Source organism: Ornithorhynchus anatinus, chromosome 4 (genome assembly GCF_004115215.2).
Source record: "Ornithorhynchus anatinus isolate Pmale09 chromosome 4, mOrnAna1.pri.v4, whole genome shotgun sequence".
Lineage (NCBI taxonomy): Eukaryota > Metazoa > Chordata > Mammalia > Monotremata > Ornithorhynchidae > Ornithorhynchus > Ornithorhynchus anatinus.
The window spans coordinates 117,630,628-117,653,177 of record NC_041731.1 but is presented as its reverse complement, the minus strand read 5'-3'; the positions used below and the strand labels follow the sequence as shown (position 1 = coordinate 117,653,177).

General features: G+C 44.4%; 1 protein-coding gene and 1 non-coding gene across 4 annotated transcripts in view; both read left to right on the top strand.

Annotated features, from left to right (window-relative positions):
* The window catches only part of LRRC7 (leucine rich repeat containing 7), a 551,725-nt gene that overhangs the window by 375,755 nt on the left and 153,420 nt on the right, over positions 1-22,550 (top strand). For all 3 annotated transcript variants that reach the window (XM_039911928.1, XM_039911927.1, XM_039911926.1), the window contains exon 9: positions 22,118-22,192. In XM_039911928.1, coding sequence (XP_039767862.1) covers positions 22,118-22,192 — 75 coding nt within the window. The remainder of the gene's footprint in view (positions 1-22,117; positions 22,193-22,550) is intronic.
* LOC114811744 lies at positions 9,633-9,770 on the top strand. The gene has a single exon (XR_003759440.1). It is a non-coding gene; the product is annotated as a small nucleolar RNA SNORA7 (small nucleolar RNA).

The window sequence follows — 22,550 nt, the reverse complement described above, 5'->3', positions numbered from 1 at the left end:
CTCTGCCCTCGACTTTCTCCTGTGTCACTGCTGTCCAGCACGGGTGAGTTTTGACTTGTAGCAGATTGCCTTCCACTCACTAGGCACTGCCCAAGCTAGGAATGGAATGGGTAGGCCCCTGCTTGACTCTCCCTCCTGAAGTCGTGACTGGTAGAGTAATGGAAACTCTCCAGGTGCAACGAGGGGAATCCCTATTTTACTGATGAGAAAACTGACAAGTGGTAGAGTCAGGTCCTCTGACTCCCAGGCCCATGCTTTTTCCATTAGGCTAATCTGCTTTTCCTTATGTTTGGTCCAATGCTCTGTTTGCAGTAGGAGCTCAGTGCATGCTATTATTGCTTGTTTGATTGACAGATTGATTAAGTTTCCTCTTCTCCCCAAACCTTTGCCTTCCATTCCCCAAGTGAAGCCCTTATTGTCCCAGGGATGTGTTGACATTCCCCTAGCAATTCTCCAAGCATAGGGAGCCCCAAGGATCAGTGGAAAGAGCAGACTCTCAGACACCTGATGTTTCTTTGGAGTTCTTCACTTCATGGTACAGAGGCAGCCTTTAGACGTTGACACCAATCAATCCCTCTAAACTCTAAGTTCCCTTTTTCGATAGTGGGCTCCCCAAGGGAGAGGAGCCATGTCCAATTCAGTCAGTGGTATTTAGTGCTCACTGTGTGCAGAGCACTGTACTGAGCACTTGGGAAAGTATAATACAACAGAGTTGGTAGACTCTATCCCTGCCCACAGGAAGCTTACAATCTACAGGGGGAGAAGTCTATTCAAATTCATTCATCATTCATTCAATAGTATTTATTAAGCGCTTACTATGTGCAGAGCACTGTACTAAGTGCTTGGAATGAACAAGTCGGCAACAGATAGAGATAGTCCCTGCCGTTTGACGGGTTTACAGTCTAATCGGGGGAGAATAGGATAGGATAGGAATAGGGGAAGTCCCACTTGGGTAGTCTTTCTTAGAGCGTACTGCAGTGTTCAGCACACAGTAATAGAAACAGTAATAATAATAATACTTGTTAAACACTTACTATGTGTCAAGCACTGTTTTAAGCACTGGGGTAAATGTGAGTTAATCAGTTCAGACACAGTCCTTGATTCGTGGGGGGCTCACAGTCTAAATAGGAGGGAGAACAGGTATTGGATCACCCTTTGACAGATGAGGAAACAAATACAGAGATTTTAAGTGACTTGCCCAAGGTCACACAGCAGATGTTAGGTAGAGCCGGGGTTAGAACCCAGGGTCTCTGACTCCCAAGCCCGTGCCATACATCTTCTCTTAAGCACTTAATAAATCCTATTAATACTATTATAATCCCAAACTTCACCTCTTACATCTCACCGTCTCCACTGCCTTGGAAAGCAAGGGGGTCTTTGGCGATTCAGTAAGCATGCTCCTACTTCTAGACTACCACTGGTGATAGTTCAGAGAGGTGTTTTTCAGACTTCTTTCCTCTTTCCTCAGTAGCACTGTGTCTCAATAAGATTAGGACCTTTCCCACCTTCCTGTAAACACCCACACTGCCAGGTGAGTTGTCATACCTAGATTTAAAAAAAAATGACACAAACTGCATAATAAATAGTTTTTGGTCACACTACAAATAAGAAACCTATTACTAATTGCACTGTCCCACCTTAGGCTGCATCTACTCCTGCAATCAGGTCTTATATATGTCTGCAAAACAGTTAGGGCTCTTCTACATGGAGCCTAATCTGCAGCTTACCATCACATTGCTGACTTCCAGCTTCTCCTGAAAGAATTCTTTGGTTTCCAAGGATCAAAAGAAGTCAAATATTCAATGTCTGAAGCTTGATGATGATGATGATAATAATCATAATAACTGTGGTTTTTTTTAAGTACTTACTATTTGCCAAGCACTGTACTGGGCTAAATACAGGATAATCAAGTCCCACTTGTAGTTAGTTTAGATAGGAGGGAGAACAGGTGCTGAATCTCCATTTTTCAGATGAGGGAACTGAGATCCTGAGAAGTTAAGTGACTTATCCAAGACCACACAGCACCTAAATGGTGGAACCAGGATTAGAACCCAGGTATTCTGACTCCCAGGTCCATGCTTTTTCCACAAGACCACATTGCTTATTTTTTGGCCTGATTTTTACACTATGCTGACCTTTTTTTTCTGCTGCCTTTCTTCTGATTGGCTCTCTCTACTAAACCAGGCGTGGCCATTTGGGAAAGGATTGAGATATCCTGCTAATTGTTTCAGCCCAGCATCTTATCGCCTTTTCCTCTGGAAATGTTTTCCTAGGGTCTTGGCTATTGTTGTTTGAATAGTGGCCAGTGCAGCATAAACATGGGGATGTTCCTCCCCATGGTCTAATAATAATAATGATGGTATTTGTTAAACACTTACTCTATGTCAAGCATCTAGTGGAGAGAGCCCAGACCTGGCAGTCAGGGGAACTGTGTTCTAATCCTGACTCCACCACCTGCCTGCTGTGTGGCCTTGTGCAAATCATTTACCTTTTCTGTGCCTCAATTTCCTCATCTGCATAATGGGAATTAAGACCCCATTCTCCCTGCCTTTTAGACTGTGAGCCTCATGTGAAGCTGGGATTTTGTCCTAACTGATTGGGTTTTATCTACCCCGGCTCTTAGCACAGTGCTTGGCTCACTCATCGTGAGCAATTAACAAATATCACCCTTATCATAGGTCGGGTGTGAAGACTTCACATGCCCCTTCTAATCACTCTTGTGTAAATATCTGATTTCATGTTCTCCCAAAATTCCCATCTCTTTTTTCCTTAGGGTTTTTGGCCTTATACCTCCCACCTTCAGATTTTAAGATCAAGCTTGGGTGCCTGTTACATTTATTCCCTCTCGACCCTTTGTCTCTTGCCCATGGTTCACGCAATCGCCCCTGCCTGAAATACCCCCTCCCTCATCAGCATCATTAAACCCAGCCCTTTCTGTCCTTTGGCATCTTCCAAGAAGTCACTGACTCCATATCATGAAGCAAGGGTTAGGAGCCTCCTTTGGGGACTACTAGAGATGAGAAGATCTGGCAAGGCTCTAAAAGGTGGCTTGATCTCACCAGGCATTTGCTGGGTTCCAAACTAGCAAAGCTTTTATTCCTTATAGATCCCCATCCCTCTCTAATTCTGCTTATCTGTTCCTTAAATAAGGGGAAGTTATGTAACCAAACCCTTGGCAGCTCAACCCGCCTACATGGGCAAAGGCTGTTTCTTTCTTGAGCGAGTTTCCTATGTTTGTTCTCATTATTTCCTCAAGGTCGGAAGATGGGATTGTTTTATTGCTCTATAATCTGGGGGGATAGTTTTTCAATTTTGCATTATAAATATGACATGAGACTAAACTCAAAAGATTATTTACAACATAGAGAATGGGAAACGCAATTCATGCTCTGCACAGAGTAAGTGCTCAATAAATATGACTGAATGAATTATTGATATTGACATATCAAGTGTATAGGTTTGTGTTTGTGTGACAGAGAGAGAGAGAGAGAACCTCTACATATACATGTGTGTCTATGTAGCTCCCATTTTTGGAAAATGACTACTGATAATTGAGAATCTATCCATGTTAGATATGGAAAACACGTATGCCCAACTGGCCCTACATACCACATTGCATGCATGAAAAAATTGTCCTCTTCTAAGGTGATGTTTGTCATTTGTGTGCCCTGTCTCTATTTTTGAGTCTTCCCCCTCCCCTCCTCTGCCTGGGATTCTTGCTCATCACTAAAATCTCTAGAAACAACTCAAATCCTTAACAGACTGGTAATAGTTGTGGGATTTGTTGAACGCGTACTTATGTACCAAGCACTAAACTAAGCACTGGGATAAATACAAGATAATCAGTCCGGATACAGTCCCTGTCCCACAGGAGGCTCACAGTCAAGTAGGAGGGAGAATAGGTATTGAATCCTCATTTTACAGATGAAGAAATTGAGGCACAGAGAAGTTAAGAGACTTGCCCAAGGTCATACAACAGGCAAGTGGCAGAGACAGGATTAGAACCCAGGTCCTCCTATTTCCAGGTCTGTGCCTTTTTCATTAACCCCTGCTCTGCCACTTGACTGCTATGTGATCTTGAACAAGTCATTTCACTTCTCTGGGCTTCAGTTTCCTCCTCTGTAAGTGCTTAACAAATATCACGATTAGTATATTGCTGTGCACAGAGTAAATTCTTAGTAAATGCTAGTGATTAATTGATTGGTTGTTCTAGGTTGTACTCCATCTTATCTTAAGTATATTTGCTCTTCTTCCTTGTATATTTTCAGCTTCCACTCTGTAACTACTTGGGTATGCTTATCAATCATTCATTCATTCATTCATTCAATAGTATTTATTGAGCGCTTACTATGTGCAGAGCACTGTACTAAGCACTTGGGATGAACAAGTCGGCAACAGATAGAGACAGTCTCTGCCGTTTGACGGGCTTACAGTCTAATCGGAGGAGACGGACAGACAAGAACAATGGCAATAAACAGAGTCAAGGGGAAGAACATCTCGTAAAAACAATGGCAACTAAATAGAATCAAGGCAATTTACAATTCATTAACAAAATAAATAGGGTAACGAAAATATATACAGTTGAGCGGACAAGTACAGTGCTGTGGGGATGGGAAGGGAGAGGTGGAGGAGCAGAGGGAAAAGGGGAAAATGAGGCTTTAGCTGCGGAGAGGTAAAGGGGGGATGGCAGAGGGAGTAGAGGGGGAAGAGGAGCTCAGTCTGGGAACGCCTCTTGGAGGAGGTGATTTTTAAGTAGGGTTTTGAAGAGGGAAAGAGAATCAGTTTGGCGGAGGTGAGGAGGGAGGGCGTTCCAGGACCGCGGGAGGACGTGACCCAGGGGTCGACGGCGGGATAGACGAGACCGAGGGACGGTGAGGAGGTGGGCGGCAGAGCAGCGGAGCGTGTGGGATGGGCGGTAGAGAGAAGGGAGGAGAGGTAGGAAGGGGCAAGGTGATGGAGAGCCTTGAAGCCTAGAGTGAGGAGTTTTTGTTTGGAGCGGAGGTCGATAGGCAACCACTGGAGTTGTTTAAGAAGGGGAGTGACATGCCCAGATCGTTTCTGCAGGAAGATGAGCCGGGCAGCGGAGTGAAGAATAGACCGGAGCGGGGCGAGAGAGGAGGAAGGGAGGTCAGAGAGAAGGCTGACACAGTAGTCTAGCCGGGATATAACGAGAGCCCGTAACAGTAAGGTAGCCGTTTGGGTGGAGAGGAAAGGGCGGATCTTGGCGATGTTGTAGAGGTGAAACCGGCAGGCCTTGGTAACGGATAGGATGTGTGGGGTGAACGAGAGGGACGAGTCAAGGATGACACCGAGATTGCGGGCCTGAGAGACGGGAAGGATGGTCGTGCCATCCACGGTGACGGAGAAGTCTGGGAGCGGACCGGGTTTGGGAGGGAAGATGAGGAGCTCAGTCTTGCTCATGTTGAGTTTTAGGTGGCGGGCCGACATCCAGGTGGAGACGTCCCGGAGGCAGGAGGAGATGCGAGCCTGAAGGGAGGGGGAGAGGACAGGGGCGGAGATGTAGATCTGCGTGTCATCTGCGTAGAGATGGTAGTCAAAGCCGTGAGAGCGGATGAGTTCACCGAGGGAGTGAGTGTAAATGGAGAACAGAAGAGGGCCAAGAACTGACCCTTGAGGAACTCCAACAGTTAAAGGATGGGAGGGGGAGGAGGCTCCAGCGAAGGAGACCGAGAATGATCGGCCAGAGAGGTAAGAGGAGAACCAGGAGAGGACAGAGTCCGTGAAGCCAAGGTGAGATAAGGTATGGAGGAGAAGGGGATGGTCGACAGTGTCAAAGGCAGCAGAGAGGTCAAGGAGGATTAGAATGGAGTAGGAGCCATTGGATTTGGCAAGAAGGAGGTCATGGGTGACCTTAGAGAGAGCAGTCTCAGTAGAGTGGAGGGGACGGAAGCCAGATTGGAGGGGGTCTAGGAGAGAATGGGAGTTAAGGAATTCTAGGCATCGATTGTAGATGACTCGTTCTAGGATTTTGGAAAGGAAGGGTAGTAGGGAGATAGGACGATAACTGGAGGGGGAAGTGGGGTCAAGAGCGGGTTTTTTTAGGATGGGGGAGACGTGGGCATGTTTGAAGGCAGAGGGGAAGGAGCCCTTGGAGATTGAGTGGTTAAAAATAGAAGTTAAGGAAGGGAGGAGGGCAGGGGCGATGGTTTTAATAAGGTGAGAGGGAATGGGGTCCGACGCACAGATGGAGGGGGTGGCACTTGCGAGGAGGGAGGAGATCTCCTCTGAGGATACTGCAGGGAAGGATGGGAAAGTAGGGGAGGGGGTTGGTGGGGGGGAGGGGAGAGGCGGAGGGGTGACTTTGGGGAGCTCAGATCTGATCGTGTTGATTTTCGTGAGGAAATAGGTGGCCAGATCATTGGGGGTGAGAGATGGTGGAGGGGGAGGAACAGGGGGCCTAAGGAGAGAGTTTTATTGAATATCTATTGTGTTCAGAGCATTGTACTAAGCACTTGGGAAAATACTATACAACAGAGTTGGTATAGGTGATCCTGGCCCTCAAGAAGCCTAAAGTCTACAGTGGGGAGGAAGATATTAAAATAAGTTATAGATAGGGAAAATGATACAATGTATAGAAGTGCTGTGGAACAGGGTTGAATATCAAAGTCTTTTAAGGGAAACACAGTCAAGTACATTGTCAATCAATCAATCATCTTTATTGAGCACTTACTGTGTGCAGAGCACTGTACCAAGCGCTAGGGAGAGTAGAATATAACAGAGTTGGTAAACAAGTTCCCTGCCCACATTGAGCTTACAGTTTAGTTGTCAGTGAGGATAGAGCAGGAAGAGAAAGCAGGGGCTTAGTTCCAGATCACCTCTTGGTGATGTGATTTTTTTTAGGTGGGAGTGTGTTGAACTGTTGGATATGAAGGAGGAGGGTGGTTTTTTTTTGTGTGTGTTTTTTTTTTAGTGACTATAGTAGAAGTAAAGAATAACCCAGTAATGTTTTTCCGTATAAGGAGTCACAGGTTTTGTTCTGTGACATATACTGTGCAAAGCACAGTACTAAGGGCTTGGGAGAATATGTAGAACAGAATTGGTATATAGTTCCCTGTCCCCTAGGAGCTAACAGCTTAGAGGAGGAGTAGCTCATAGACTTCTGTTGCAGGTGAGATAGGGGACATTAAATAATATAAGCCTTAAATAACTCATCATTTTAACTTCATTGACACATTAGATTACATTTTGGCCATATTTATTTCAAAAAGAAAAATCACTTATTAGTTGAGATTGAGCTGGGCTGACTATGGTTGCCTTTCAGGGTCAAACTGAATACTGATTGATTATTATCCTTCCCTTCACATGTTCCACTCAGAAAAGTAAAGAAGCAGTGTGGCTTAGTGGATAGAGCACGGGCCTGGGAGTCAAGGACCTGGCTTCTAATTCCAGCTCTGCCACATGTCTGCTGTGTGACCTTGGGAAGTCACAACTTCTCTGGGCCTCAGTTCCTTCATCTGTAAAATGGAGATTAAGACTGTGAGCCCCTTGCAGGACAGGGACTGCATCCAACCCAATGAACTTATATCCATCCCAGAGCTTAGAACAGTGCTTGGTACATAGTAAGCACTTAACAAGTACCATAATAATAATAAAGTTTAACTCAGTGTTTATCCCTTGAAATATTCCTTTATGCTAAAGATGATTTCATTCCAGTTCCTCGCTGTTGACTCTGAGCCCCTGGTAAGCAGCGATTATGCCTTTTACTTCTGCTGTACCTTCCCTGGCACTTAATGCAGTAGTTCATACTTGCTGCTCGGTAAATACCTTTCCTCCGCCTCCTCCTACTTCACGATGATCTTATTTTAGCATTTGATGACAAGCGTGACTTGCTCAAGAAGTTCCATATGCCTTGGGATTGAGGCCCAGGCCTCACAGGACTTAGAGAAGGTTGGGCACCCCAACAGCTTTGTAGAACTTTAATTTTGTATGAAACTTGCTTTCCTGTTGCTGCCAAATTAGGTCTGAAAACTCTCCAAGGATGTACTGGCTTTCTTGATTCTGTTTTCTGCTTCTCTGACTCTCCGTTGCATACTGCCTAGGGAGCAGAATTCAGTGACAGTGTTCTGAGATGCTGATGAAAATCTCTGAGGTTTTTAGGGTTTTTTTGCCAAGTCTCCTTGGGGCTAATTTGTCTATGATCCTGTCGGTCCATAACACTGAGCTGTCTCTGAAGGAGTTCAAAATTATCTGCGTGCCTTCTTGCATGTGTGCATCTCCAGAGCACAGTCTTTGGTAAAGAATAGATCGTGGAGTGCCATCACAAAGGTTTTTAATGATACTTGTAGCCTGTTGAGTTGGAAATTTCCTAGCAGCCTTGAAGATTATTCTCATATGAGTTCCCAGGCTCAAGATCACACCCTCAAGCACTGTAACCTAGAAAAGAGATTAAACAAGTCACACCCTGCCCAAGGTCTCACGGCAGTATTGGAACCTGAGTCTTTAGACTTCTCTGTATCTCAGTTTTCCCATCTGTAAAATGGAGATTAAATACATGTTCACCTTCCCCACTAAACCGTGAGCCTCATGGGGGATAGGTACTGTGTCCGACTTGGTCATCTGGCATCTAGACAGATTAGAGCATTACTTGGTACACTGTAAGGGCTTAACAAATATCACAATTATCATTATTATTAATAGTAGTAGCAGTTGTAGTGATAGTATTAACGGGGTACGTTTTAATCTGATTCAATTGGCTGTACCATTGTGAATATTTAGAGCGGACAAATTTGTTTGATAGTGATGATCAAGTCTCAGAGGAGAGACAACAGGTGGCCTTGTGGCCTAATGGAAAGAGCACCGGCTTGGGACTCAGAAGGACCTGGATTCTAATCCAGTCTCTGCCACTTGTCTACTGTCTGACCTTGGGCAAGTCACTTCACTTCTCTGTGCCTCAGTGACCTCAGCTGAAAATGGGAATTAAGACTGTGAGCCCCATTTGGGACATGGACTGTGCCCGACCTGATTAACTTAGATCTAGCCCAACTCTTAGTACAGTGCCTGACCCATAATAAGTGCATAGTAAATATCATAAAAATTAATAAAAACAAACAAACAGGTATTGAGTCTTCATTTTGCAGATTAGGGAACTGAGGCATAGAGAAGTTAAATGATTTGCCCAGGGTCACACAGGAGACAAGTGGTGGAGCCAGAATTAGAACCCAGTTCGTCTTACACACAGACCCATGCTCTTTCCAGTAGGCCATTCTGCTTCCCATCATGTTGATGGTGATGCTGCAAAGATCATGTCCCTTTGCTGCAGTTTGGTCTGAAGTCACACTGTCATGTAGGGAGAACAGACCCCAGTGTTATTATTTGGAGATAGGCCTAAAAGGTCTCGAGTTGAGATCTTGCCAGCATTCGAGAGAAGTGAGATGTCACAGAAGTTTCCACATTCTGTTCTTGGAAATGATGATTATGGTGGTGTTGAGAGTTCTCTGGCATTTCCTTAGTCATCCAGTGTTGAAAGAGAACTCAAGTAACTGTCTAAGCAGCAAGTCTCTTCCTCTCAGCAGCCCACCTATTGCTGGATTCATTGTGTTAAAAGCTTCTTGAGGGCAGGGAACCTGCTTCTTATGTACACTCCCACGTTTAGTACTTTGTATTCAGTAGGTCTCCTTTCAGGGTCGCACCTGGAGAGTTTCCAGTACTCCCCCAGTCTCAGGTACAAGAGGGAGAGTAAAGCAGAGGCCTACCCATTCCATTCATAGCTTGGGCAGTGGCTAGTGAGTGGAATACAATCTGCTACAAGTCAAAACTCACCCATGCTGGGCAGCAGTGGCATGGGAGAGAGTCGAGGGCAGAGACTCGGGTTTACTGCATGGAAGGTGGCAATGGTAAACCATTTCCATATTGTTACCAAGAAAACTCTATGGATGCACTATCAGAATGATTGCAGGTGGAGAACAGGGCGTTCTGGGAGAGATGTGTCCGTGGTGTCCTTATGGGTTGGAAACAACTCGACAGCATACGACAAAACAAATTCAATAGGTGCTCAACAGACATCTCTGATATATTGATTGGTAAAAATCTCTTAAATAATAATAATAAATAATGTTGGTATTTGTTAAGCGCTTACTGTGTGCCGAGCACTGTTCTAAGCGCTGGGGTGGACACAGGGGAATCCCACGTGGGGCTCACAGTCTTAATCCCCATTTTACAGATGAGGTCACTGAGGCACCGAGAAGTGAAGTGACTTGCCCAAAGTCACACAGCTGACAAGTGGCTGAGCCGGGATTCGAACCCATGACCTCTGACTCCAAAGCCCGTGCTCTTTCCACTGAGCCACGCTCCTTCTCTTACCTTCCCTTCATCCACTTCAGATTTAGATTAGTCAAAACCGAAGAGATCTTACTTGAAAGTTATCCCCTTAGTTGCTTACGGGATGCCTCCATTGACAGTCATGCTCTTTGATGCATGTTTTCCATGCTGAAAGCCTGATTTTCACTGAATGAAAGTGAAACCAATGCCTTTGATGTGACTAATTACCAACCATTAGAATCCAGATCCAGAGCCAGGTGGACCTTTTTGATGGCCTGTGCAGAGGACCAATATGTAGGGCAAAATAGAGCTCCCCAAGCACCTGTTCCCCCCTCAGTTGTTACAAAACTACATGTATTCAGAAACAATCGGGGAAAGAGCGGTAATTTTTTGAAGCAGCACTGTTGGTAAAGATTCAAAAATTAACAGAATGATATTTACTTCTATTTCACTGGAACTGTAATGGTAAACAATCAATCAGTCAATCAGTCAATGGTATTTATTGAGCATTTACTGTATCCAGAGCACTGTACTAAGCATATGGGATAGTACAATATAACAGAGTTAGTAGTCACATTCCCTGCCCACAACAAGCTTACGGTGTAGAGGGAGTGAGAATCTGCACACTTTACCACTTTCATCTATGCAGTGAAGCAAGCAGGCAGTGGATAGCATCATTCCTGATTTGGGAATGGGGAGACTGAGGCTGCAGAAGTCCAGTGATTTTCTCTGTGCCTTCCCTAGCAGAGTTGTATTTACTGAGGGAAAATCTTCTCCAGTGAAGGCAGTACTTGAGAAGCAGCATGGCCTAGTAGATAGAGCATAGGGCTGGTAGTCAGAAGGACCTGGGTTCATTCATTCATTTAATCATATTTATTGAGCACTTACTGTGTGCAGAGCACTGTACTAAGCACTTGGGAGAATACAATTCAAAAATAAACGGACACATTCCCTGCCCACAAAGAGCGTACAAACCAGAGTGGGGGAGACAGACATCAATACAAATAAGTAGATTACAGATAGGTACATAAGTGCTGTGAGGCTGGGAGGGGAGAAGAACAAAAGAAGGAAGTGATACAGAGCAAGTGGGAGATGAGGAAAGGGGAGATTAGTCAGGGCAGGCCTCTTGAAGGAGGTGTGCTTTTAATAGGGCTTTGAAGGTGGGGAGAGCCATTGCCTGTTGGATTTGAGGAGGGAGGGAGTTCCAGGCCAAGGACATGGGTGAGGGGTTGGCGGTGAGATAGACGAGAACGTGGAACTATGAGAAAGTTAGCATTAGAGGAGCAAAGTGTGCAAGCTGGGTTGTAGTAAGAGAGTAGTGGGGTGAGGTAAGGGGGACAAGGTGATCAAGTGTTTTAAAGTCAATGGTGAGGAGTTTTTGTTTGATGCAGGGGTGGATGGGCAACCACTGGAGTTTTTTGAGGAGTGGGAGATATGTCCTGAACATTTTGAAAAAAAATGATCTGGGCAGCAGAGTGAAGTATGGACTGAAGTGGGAAGAGACAGGAGGCTGGGAGGCCATCAAGGAGACTGACGCAGTAATCCAGGCAGAAGAAGATGAGTGATTGTATTAACGTGGTAGAATTTTGGATGGAGAGGAAAGGGAGGATTTTAGCAATGTTGTGAAGGTGGAACCAATGGGATTTAGTAACGTATTGAATATGTGGGTTGAAAGAGAGAGAGGAGTCGAGGATAACACCTTGGTTATGGGCTTGTGAGCCAGGAAAGATCCAAGTAGAAATATCTTGAAGGCAGGAGGAAATGGGAGACTGCAGAAAGGAAGAGAGATCAGGGTTGGAGATGTTGATTTGGGTATCAACTACGTAGAGATGGTAGTTGAAGCCCTGGGAGTGAATGAGTTCTCCAAGGGAGTGGGTGTAGATTGAGAATAGAAGGGGACACAGAACTGAACCTTGAGGGACCCCCCACAGTTAAGAGGTGGGAAGAAGAGGAGGGACCTGTGAAGAAGACTGAGAATGAATGGTCAGAGAGATAAGCCAGCTCCACCCCATGTCTGCTTGTGATCTTGGGTAAGTCACATAAATTCTCTGTGCTTCGGTTACCTCATCTGTAAAATGTAAATTAAGACTATGAGCCATATGTGGGACAGGGACTGTGTCCAACCTGATTAACTTGTGCTTAATATAGTGCCTGGCACATAGTAAGTGCTTAACAAATACCATGAAAAAGGACCACTTTATTGAAACTTGAATCCATACAGGATTTATTCTATCTTTCCAAAGTAATTTCATAATATATATCTTTTGTCCTCACAAAAATCTTTATGTGGGAGAGAGGGAGAGTTGAGTACTTTTAATCCCCTTCAGACTGTTAGTGCCTTCAATAAACCATATTGAGCATTTACTATGTGCACAGATCTCTACTAGGGGCTTGTGGGAGTACAACAGAAATTAGCAGACATGTTCCCTGCCCATAATGGGCTCCTTGTGGGAAGGGAGTGTTGGTAGACAACTCTCTTGTCTAACTGTTATAACCAATACCGTTACCAACTCTGTTGTAGTGTATCACCTCTGTACACGCACTTTTCCTTCTGTTCTGCTACTGGGATCGCAGGAAGACACATATAACTGTAAAATGAGGTCCAGAATCTATATATTCTTAGTCTGAGGCTATCCAATACAAATATGAGCCAATCAATCAATCAGAGGTCTTCCTTCTTAGGACAATGCATCCCATGTGAGACAGAGACTCTGTCCAGCCTAATTAATTTGTACTTGCCCCAGAGCTTAGAACAGTGCTCGATACATAGTAAGCATTTAGCAAATACCATGAAAAAACACTGCCGTAAGAGCCCAGGTAGGTTACACATCAATCAAGTTAGACAGTCCCAGTGCCACATAGGGCTCACAAGTCTAAGTAAGAAGGAGAATGGGTATTTAACCTCTATTTTACAGATGAAAAAACCGAGGCAAAGAGAAGTCAAATGACTTACCCCAGGTCACATTATCTACCGTAATTTACTTCCACTTTTCCACTGGGATGCAGTATTGCCTGAGGCTTTGTTTTGCCATATCCTGGAAATGTTTAGCAGCATGGCTTAGTGGACAGAGCCCGGGCTTGGGAGTCAGAGGTTGAGGGTTCTAATCCCAGTTCTGCAACTTGTCAACTATGTGACTTTGAGAAGCAGCATGGCGCAGTGGAAAGAGCACGGGCTTTGGAGTCAGGGCTCATGAGTTCGAATCCCAGCTCTGCCACTTGTCAGCTGTGTGACTGTGGGCAAGTCACTTAACTTCTCTGTGCCTCAGTTCCCTCATCTGTAAAATGGGGATTAAGACTGTGAGCCCCACGTGGGACAACCTGATTCCCCTGTGTCCACCCCAGCGCTTAGAACAGTGCTCGGCACATAGTAAGCGCTTAACAAATACCAACATCATCATCATCATCATCAAGTCACTTAACTTCTCTGTGCCTCAGTTACCTCATCTGTAAAATGAGGATTAAGACTGAGCCCCATGTGGGGCAACCTGATTACCTTGTATCCCCCCAGTGCTTAGATCAGTGCTTGGCACATAGTAAGCGCTTAACAAATACCATCATTTTTATTCCTCCGCCCTCTTTGTTTTAGGTTTCAGTTTTTCAGCTTCATGCACCTGATGGTTGGCTGTCCTGGTCCTCTAGCAGCAAATCAGCAGGGGAGGCTGTGAGTCTGTGAGGCTGCAGAGTGGGAAAATACAACCAATCAACAGTAGTCACTGAGCACTTACTGTGTGCAGAGCACCATGCTAAGTGCTTGGGAGAGAAAAGTACAACAGAGTTGTCAAATATATCCCCTGCCCAAGGACCTTATTGTCTAGAGTAAAATGAGAGGAAGAGAACAGAGCCAGGGAGTGGTAGGGAATGTGACTGGCAAGGGAAATTGGGGCTGAAATCTGCCACTAAACTACTGTGGCCACTGTGAAATGCACGTGGAGGTGACCAAACAGGACAGACCAGGAAGCTAGTAAAATCACATTTTAAAATTTCTGATCCTTCCTTCCCTTATCTGTTCTCCCTCATACTCAGACTGTGAGCCCCATTTAGAACCTGATGATCTTGTATCTACTCCAGCGCTTAGAACAGTGCTTGACCCCTAGTAAATGCTTAACAAATCTGAACCCTCTGCCTTAATAATACTAGTAAAAATAACAATATTGTTGCATTTTACTGATTAAAAAAACTGAGGCAAAGAGAAGTCAAATGACTTGCCCCAGGTCACATTATCTGCCATAATTTACTTCCACTTTTCCACCGGGATGCAGCATTGCCTGAGGCTGTGTTTTACTGCGTCCTGAAAATGTTTCCTCCTCCCTCTTGGCTTTAGGTTTCAGTTTTCCAGCTTCATACAGCTGATGCTTGGCTGTCCTGGTCCTCTAGCAGCAAATGAGCAGCAATATTGTGATTTTTACTAGTATTATTAAGGCAGAGGGTTCAATTTGTTCAGTAAGGCATGCCAACTAAGCTCGTGGGTGTGTGTGTGTGTGGTTGGTTTGTGTGTTGTTTCCTAACCTCACCATTTGTGACCCCTTCATTCTTAAGGGTTCCGCCTCTACAATTGCCCATCTACACAAAATAATTCAGTCCTCCAGTATCTGTAGAGTAGTAGCCTGTAACGTATTCCCCCAGACTCATAGAAAATGGAAATATTTCAAATATAGCCTTTTTTGGACAGCTAGGGCTTGGTTTAATTAATTCACATTAGGGGTTGACTGACAGTTTATATTAAACCTAATGAAGCATCATCAGAGATTCATTCTGATTCAGCGAATACCTAAAAATGCAGGCAGCTCCAAACCCCCACCCACCCAGTGTTCTAAAGCCCCAGAGCTGGTTGGGGAGGGGAAACCAGACCTTCCATGACCTGGGATAGGCCTTCTCCTAGGCCCTCCCTGCCACTGAGCTAACAGAAACTCTCCCCCGACCCAGCTGAGGCAGACATTTAGGATGCCCTCAAACAGTGGGTTGGTGGAGAATCCCATTCCTCACTGCAACACAGAGAGCTTCCATCTGATTCACTGGGGATCTCTTCTCCTGCAGCATCTCTCAACTCCTGAGTTTGAACTTGTTTTCTTCATACTCTGAATTTTGAAGCCTCTTCATTTGAACTGTTAATATGTCTCTGGGTACCAACCATTCTCCACTGAGATTGCATCTCTTAGACCAGAGAACATGTCTCAGTTTTCTTGAGATCTCCCCAACCCCTTCATATCGGACAAATCTTGTGACCTACCCACCATCAAAGTCTTATTCAAGGGTACATCTCCTCCAAGAGGCCTTCTCCGACTAAGACCCCATTTCCTCACCTTTCACTCCTCTCTGTGTCACCCTGGTACTTGGATTTGCATCTTATTCACCCCACCTTCAGGCCCACAGCACTTATTCATTCATTCATTCAATAGTATTTATTGAGCACTTACTATGTGCAGAGCACTGTACTAAGCGCTTGGAATGTACAAATCGGTAACAGATAGAGACAGTCCCTGCCCTTTGAAGGGCTTACAGTCTAATCGGGGGAGATAGACAGACAAGAACAATGGCAATAAATAGAGTCAAGGGGAAGAACATCTCATTAAAACAATAGCAAATAAATAGAATCAGGGTGATATACATCTCATTAAACAAAATAAATAGGGTGATGAAGATATATACAGTTGAGTGGACAAGTACAGTGCTGAGGAGATGGGAAGGGAGAGGGGGAGGAGTAGAGGGAAAGGGGGAGAAGAGGTTTAGCTGTGGAGAGGTGAATGGGGGGTAGAAGGAGCAGAGGGAAAAGGGGAGCTCAGTCTGGGAAGGCCTCTTGGAGGAGGTGAGCTTTAAGTAGGGTTTTGAAGAGGGGAAGAGAATTAGTTTGGTGGAGGGGAGGGGGGAAGGCATTCCAGGACCGCGGGAGGACGTGGCCCAGGGATCGACGGCGGGATAGTGCCCAGAAATTATTTATTTAAATATATGCCTGTCTTTCCCTCTAGACTCTAAGCTTGTGTGCAGGAAATGTGCAGATGGTCATGCATTCTAATTCCAGCTCACCACTTGTCTGTTGAGTGACCTTGGGCAAGTCACTTCACTTCCTTGTGCCTCAATATGGTGATTTGAGACTGTGAGCCCTACTTGAGACAGAGACTGTGTGCAATCTGATTTACATGTTTCCGCCCCAGCACTTAGTACAGTGGTTGGCACATAGTAAGGACTTAACAAATACCACAATTATTATTATAATTATAATTATTATTATTATTGGTATAGAACATAATCATTTTGGACACAGTCCCTGTCCCATGTGGGGCTCAAACTATAATGCCCATTTTAGAGGTGAGGGAACTGTTAATAGGAATAAATAACTTGAAATTTATAAATATGTACAAGCACCCATTTTCCGGATTCCTGGCTCAGGAGTGGAGGAGTTGGGTGCTTGGGGGACTTGAGATTACTATTCAGGCATTTTAGGTGAAACACAAATGAGTGACCAGTGGTTGCTGGAAAATGTGCTTACTGCACGTTAGACTGGCAGCTCCTTATAGGCACGGCCTGAGTTTCCTGCATCAGTTGTAATTATAGCAATAACACTAATAGTAATTGAAAGATAATCAGATCAGTCGCACTCCTATATGGAGCTCACAGTCTGTCTCTCTTTATTGCTGAATTGTACTTTACAAGTGCTTATAGTACAGTGCTGTGCACACAGTAAGAGCTAATAAATATGATTGAATGAACAGTCAGAAGTTGGGAGGGTCCAGTGTAACAGAGTTGGTAGATATATTCCAGCCCTGGGCTTTTTCCACTTGACCCTACTGTTTCTCTATTGTATGCTTTTGTATTTAGATTGTAAACTCCCTGAGGGTAAGGATATCTCTACTGATTCTATTGAACCCAACTCTCCTAAACACTAACCAGAGTGCTCTGCACCCAGTAAGCACTCCACAAATACCATTGATTGATTGATACTCTCCCAAGTTCTTAGTACAGTGCTCTACACACAATAGATGCTCAATAAATAGTATTTATTGACTACTATACACAATATATAGCCACGAGAAGCAGCGTGGCTCAGTGGAAAGAGCACGGGCTTTGGAGTCAGAGGTCACGGGTTCGAATCCCCACTCTGCCACTTGTCAGCTGTGTGACTGTGGGCAAGTCACTTCACTTCTCTGGGCCTCAGTTACCTCATCTGTAAAATGAGGATTAAGACTGTGAGCCCCACGTGGGACAACTGTGTCTACCCCAGTGCTTAGAACAGTGCTCTGCACATAGTAAGCGTTTAACAAATACCAATGTTATTATTATTGTTATTATATGCTCCCTGCCTCCCATCTGAGATGGTTTGAGGACAAAACTGTAAAAATTGGGAGCTCTTTGTAAAAGCTCAAGGTGGAATATACTGATTGTTAATTATTAAAGCATATCTCTATTTTTTTTGTTGTTGCTGGTGGGGAGAAGTAAAGGTAGATTTGTAATTCTAAAAAACATAAACATTCTACAAAGATTTCTGTTGCCTGCTACCTTGGAAACTGAGCCCAGGTTTTTTAAAAAAAAAAAAACATGCTAGAAAATGACTCAGACCTTCTGAAGATAATCTTTACATCGCTGAAAAAAATTAACCAAAGAACTGAAACACAGTTTCAAGCCATGTAGAACAGAATAATCAGGCGAGAACAAGGAGAATTGTCATCAGGAAAAGCACAGCTTTATCCAGCCTAGTCTGCACATTGCAAAGAGATTCAACCGTGTTCTGTGAAAATCATGAATAAATGATTTCCCAGAGGTATGAGACGAAAGGCTAGGAGTTATCCACACATCCTGTAGAATCGAAGGTCTAGGGAACCAGGAGAACCATGTTTCTTGAAACAGTCATGTTCCTCTAAAAGAAAAAATTCCAAGCATAATCAGGGTATCCGTTCTCTGAAGGCTTCAGATGAAATGATAAACAGGAGACACTCAACCCTCTCAGTGTATGAGCAATGATTTTCTTAAGAGACAAGGGCCTCAAAAAGCACCCTACCATTTTTTTATGGGCAGTGTCTGAGTGACAGACGGTCAGAGCCCCCTCAGCCATCTCATCACCAGCCATGTGCCTTCCGAGCCAGGACGGTTCTACTTGGGTGAACAGTTAAGGCTCTGATGTTAAAGACTTTTCTGTTCAATCAGTACTGAATTTTGGCAGTGATGCATTTGGGAAAATGGGATGATGAGCTTCATTATCTGTCCCCGGAAGGTCTGTCCTTCCAAGCTGCTTCAACAACCAGGGCAAACTGAAAGCCCTGCACAGATATCTATCTTATTGGAAGAATAATGAGCTGTTGCTGGACTACTGACGTTCAAAAGATGGTCCGCCGGTGCTTGAGGGATCGGCATGTGTGTGTGTGGTTGGGTCACTCTCGTCATCACTCCTAACATTTCCTTCTTTTGTTTGCTGCCACTGTATTTATTGAGCACGTTGTCTGTCCTGAACACTGGAGTAGATCGGAGATAATCAGAAATGACATAATCAAAAACAATGACCTAATGGAAAGAGCAGAGGACTGGAGAGTCAGGAGATCTACGTTCTGATCCTGGCTCTGCCATCTTACTTTGGGCAACTCACCTAATTTCTCTAGGCTTCAGTTCTTCATATGTAAAATGGGGATTAAATACTGTTCTCCCTCCCCTTTTTATTCTGAGCCCCTTATGGGTTAGGGTCTGTGTCTCATCTGATTGTATTGCACCTATTCCATCACTCCTCACCACTGGGTTAAAGCACACTCAATCAGCTCTCTGCCCTCTCTCTTCTCTGCTACAACCCAGCCTGCACACTTCATTCCTCCAATACCAACTTACTGTACCTCAATCTTATCTCTCCCACTCTTGACCCCTTGCTCACATCCTCCCTCCTGCCTGAAACTCCCTCCTCCTCCATATCTGACAGACCACCACTCTTCTCATCTTCAGAGCCCTCCTAAAAGCATAATTCCACCAAGAAGCCTTCCCTGCCTAGCCTCTCATCTCTCCACCCTATTCTCCTTTCTGCATCACCTGTGTACTTTTAAAATTCATACACCCTAGCACTCTGATACTCACCTCAGCCCTATTCCCAGATCACATATGTATACATCCTTATGGTATGCTACTTTCCCGATCTGTAATTTCTTGTATTGTTCATTTCCCGCATTAGATTTTAAGCTCCTTGTGGACAGGGGGTCATGTCTACTAACTGTATGGTATTCTCCCAAGTGCTTAATAATCAATCAGTCATATTTATTGAACACTTACCTTGTAGGGTGCCACTGTACTAAGTGTTTGGGAGAGTACAGTATAACACAGTTGATAGATATGTTGGCAAGTCACTTAACTTCTCTGTGCCTCAGTTCCCTCATCTGTAAAATGGGGATTAAGACTGTGAGCCCCACGTGGGACAACCTGATTCCCCTGTGTCTACCCCAGCGCTTAGAACAGTGCTCGGCACATAGTAAGCGTTTAACAAATACCAACATTATTATTATTATTATTATTATTATTATTATATGTTCCCTTCCCATAAGGAGCTAAGTCTAGAGTCCTCTGCATGCAGTAAGTGCTCAGTAAATACCACTGATTAATAGCAAGCAGCATGACCTAGTGGATAAAGCTCAGGCCTGGGAGCCCAAAGGTCATGGGTTCTAATTCTGGCTCTCCCACATCTGTTGCATGACTTTGGGCAAATCACTTCACTTCTCCATGCCTCAGTTACTTTATCTGTAAAATGGGGATTGAGACTGTGAGCCCCAAGGGGCAGGGACTGTTTCCAACCCAATTGGCTTGTATCCACCCCAGAACTTAGCACAGTGCCTGGCACATTGCGAGCACTTAAATACCCCAATTATTAGTATTATTACCATTTGACAAAAACAGTGTTATTAGATCAGACACAGGCCCGTATTCCACCCAGGGTACACAATCTGAGAGTCATCATAACCCCATTTACAGATGAAGAAACTGAGGCTCATTGGAAATTAAGTGATTTTCCCAATGTCACACAGCAGGCTAGTGGTAGAACCAAGATTAGAATCTAGTTCTTCTGACTGCAAATCCCGTGCTCTTTCCCCTAGGCCAGGCTGTCATGTGTCCTCCTTCTTGGAATACACACCCTGAAGTCTTCTGGCCCAGTTCAATTTAGAGTTGGTCTGTTCCCTCAAGCTCTGGTTTTAGAGTTGCTCTGAGCAGTAGCTGGAATTTAGACTGTCAAGACCTTCCTCTTTCTTTCCCACCCCACCTCATGGGATCCTCAGAGATTTGGGCCCTGTCTCTACCATCAGGCCATTCCACACCCTCCCAACTCCATCTCTCATGGATGTATCTGTTTGCTATTTTGCTATTTATTTATTGTGGCTCACATTTTTCTCTATTCTCTCATTCCTACCTAAGGTGCGTTTATCAGTTTATGCCTTCTGTCTCCCCCAGGAGATTATAAACTTTTCAAAGGCAGCAAGGGCTTACTACATGCCAAACACTGTACTAAAGGCTGAAGTAGATATAAAATAGGCTGGAGACCTTCCACAACCCACATTGGGCTCTCAGAGTCTTAATCCCCATTTTACATATGAGGTAACTGAAGCTCAGAGAAGTAAAGTGACTTGCCCAAGGTTACATAACAAGTGGCAGGGCTGGGATTAAAACCCTGGGCCTTCTGACTCCCAAGCCCAAGTTCTATCCACTAAAAAACACTGCACTGCTTTTCTGAACAATTGACCATCAAGCAGCCAAACTTCATCAATATGGTGCCCCTTTCCATATAGGATTAGTGGATTTCTAATCTGGAGAAAGAAAAACAACTGATCTCCCAAGCAAAGGGGGAAATAAATCGATTAAAATGTTTCTGTTCTCCTTGCGTTCCCACCCACAGTGATTTCACCATTTAATCCACAAGGTATTGGCTCTCCTTCCACCTATCCCCGACTAGTAAGGATAATACCCAACCTACGCACGGGTCTGTGCTAGCCCATAATTTCCATAATTTCAGTCTCAAATAGGCAATCAGTGGTACTTATTGAGAGTATTTAGACAAGCAATGTGGCCTACTGGATAGAGCATGGGCCTGGGAGTCAGAAGGACCTGAGTTCTAATCCCATCTCTGCCACTGGTCTGCTGTTTGTCTTTGGATGTCACTTAACTTCTCTGTGCCTCAGTAACCTCATCTGTAAAATGGGGATTAAGACTGTGAGCCGTATGTGGGACATCTACCCCAGTCCTTCGTATAGTGCCTGTCCCATAGTCAGCACTTAACAAATACCATTAGCAACAACAATATTGAGCACACTGTGGAGAACGCTGAACTAAATGCTTGGGAGAGGACAACACAGTTTTAAACTGTGATCCCTGCCCTTAAAGAACTTACAATTATTTTAAATTATTATTATTATTTGTTATTTGTTATTTTATTGTCCACCCCATTAGACTGTAAGCGCCTTGTGAGCAGAAAGTGTGTCTTGTGTTTCTGTTGTATTTTGCTAAGTGCTCAGTACAATGCAGTGCACTCTGGAGGCACTCAGTAGATACCACTGGTCACAGAAGAGCTTTGGAGAGTTTAGGGGTGATGTGGTATTAGTGGGTGAACTTGAATCATTGGTTTACAGTATTCCGACTGCCTGCAGGGGAGAAATTGATAGTTCGGTGCTCAGCGCTTGACAGGTGCTTAATAAATGCTTATTGACAGAAACTGTCAGTCCAGATCCAGATGTTGGAGAGACTAGGAAAGAATGAGGGATGAGATCCATTCCTCTCCCCTTCCCAAATATTTCCCGCCATCTTCCACACCAAGATCTCGAGAGGTTGCCAGTAATCTACCAGCTTCTGGTACAATCGGGTATTAATTAACTTCTCTCTCTTCTTTCCCCAGCCTGAGGTTCTGGATCAAATACAAAACCTGAGGGAATTGTGGATGGATAACAATGCACTTCAAACACTACCTGGGGTATGCAAGTTTACATTATGCGATGGAACCTAGGGCTGCATATTTGAGACTGTGGAACATTTACATTCTTAGTTGATAATTGCTTAGTATTGACACACACAGTTTGGGCTGGACCTGGAAAATGAAACCGATGCCAATAAAGTCATCAGCAGTGGTATTCAAATGAGAAAGGTAGTGACCCCATTGAGTAATGTGTGTTTCTCAGAAAGACATGGATACAAGTATGAGTAAGTATTCCACCATATTAATTCAAGTGCTTAGTACGATGCTCTGCACACAATAAGCACTCAATAAATATCATTGATCGATTACTTTTCCTAGTGCTACCTCTGTAACCGGGGTGATTTTATTCTTGTTG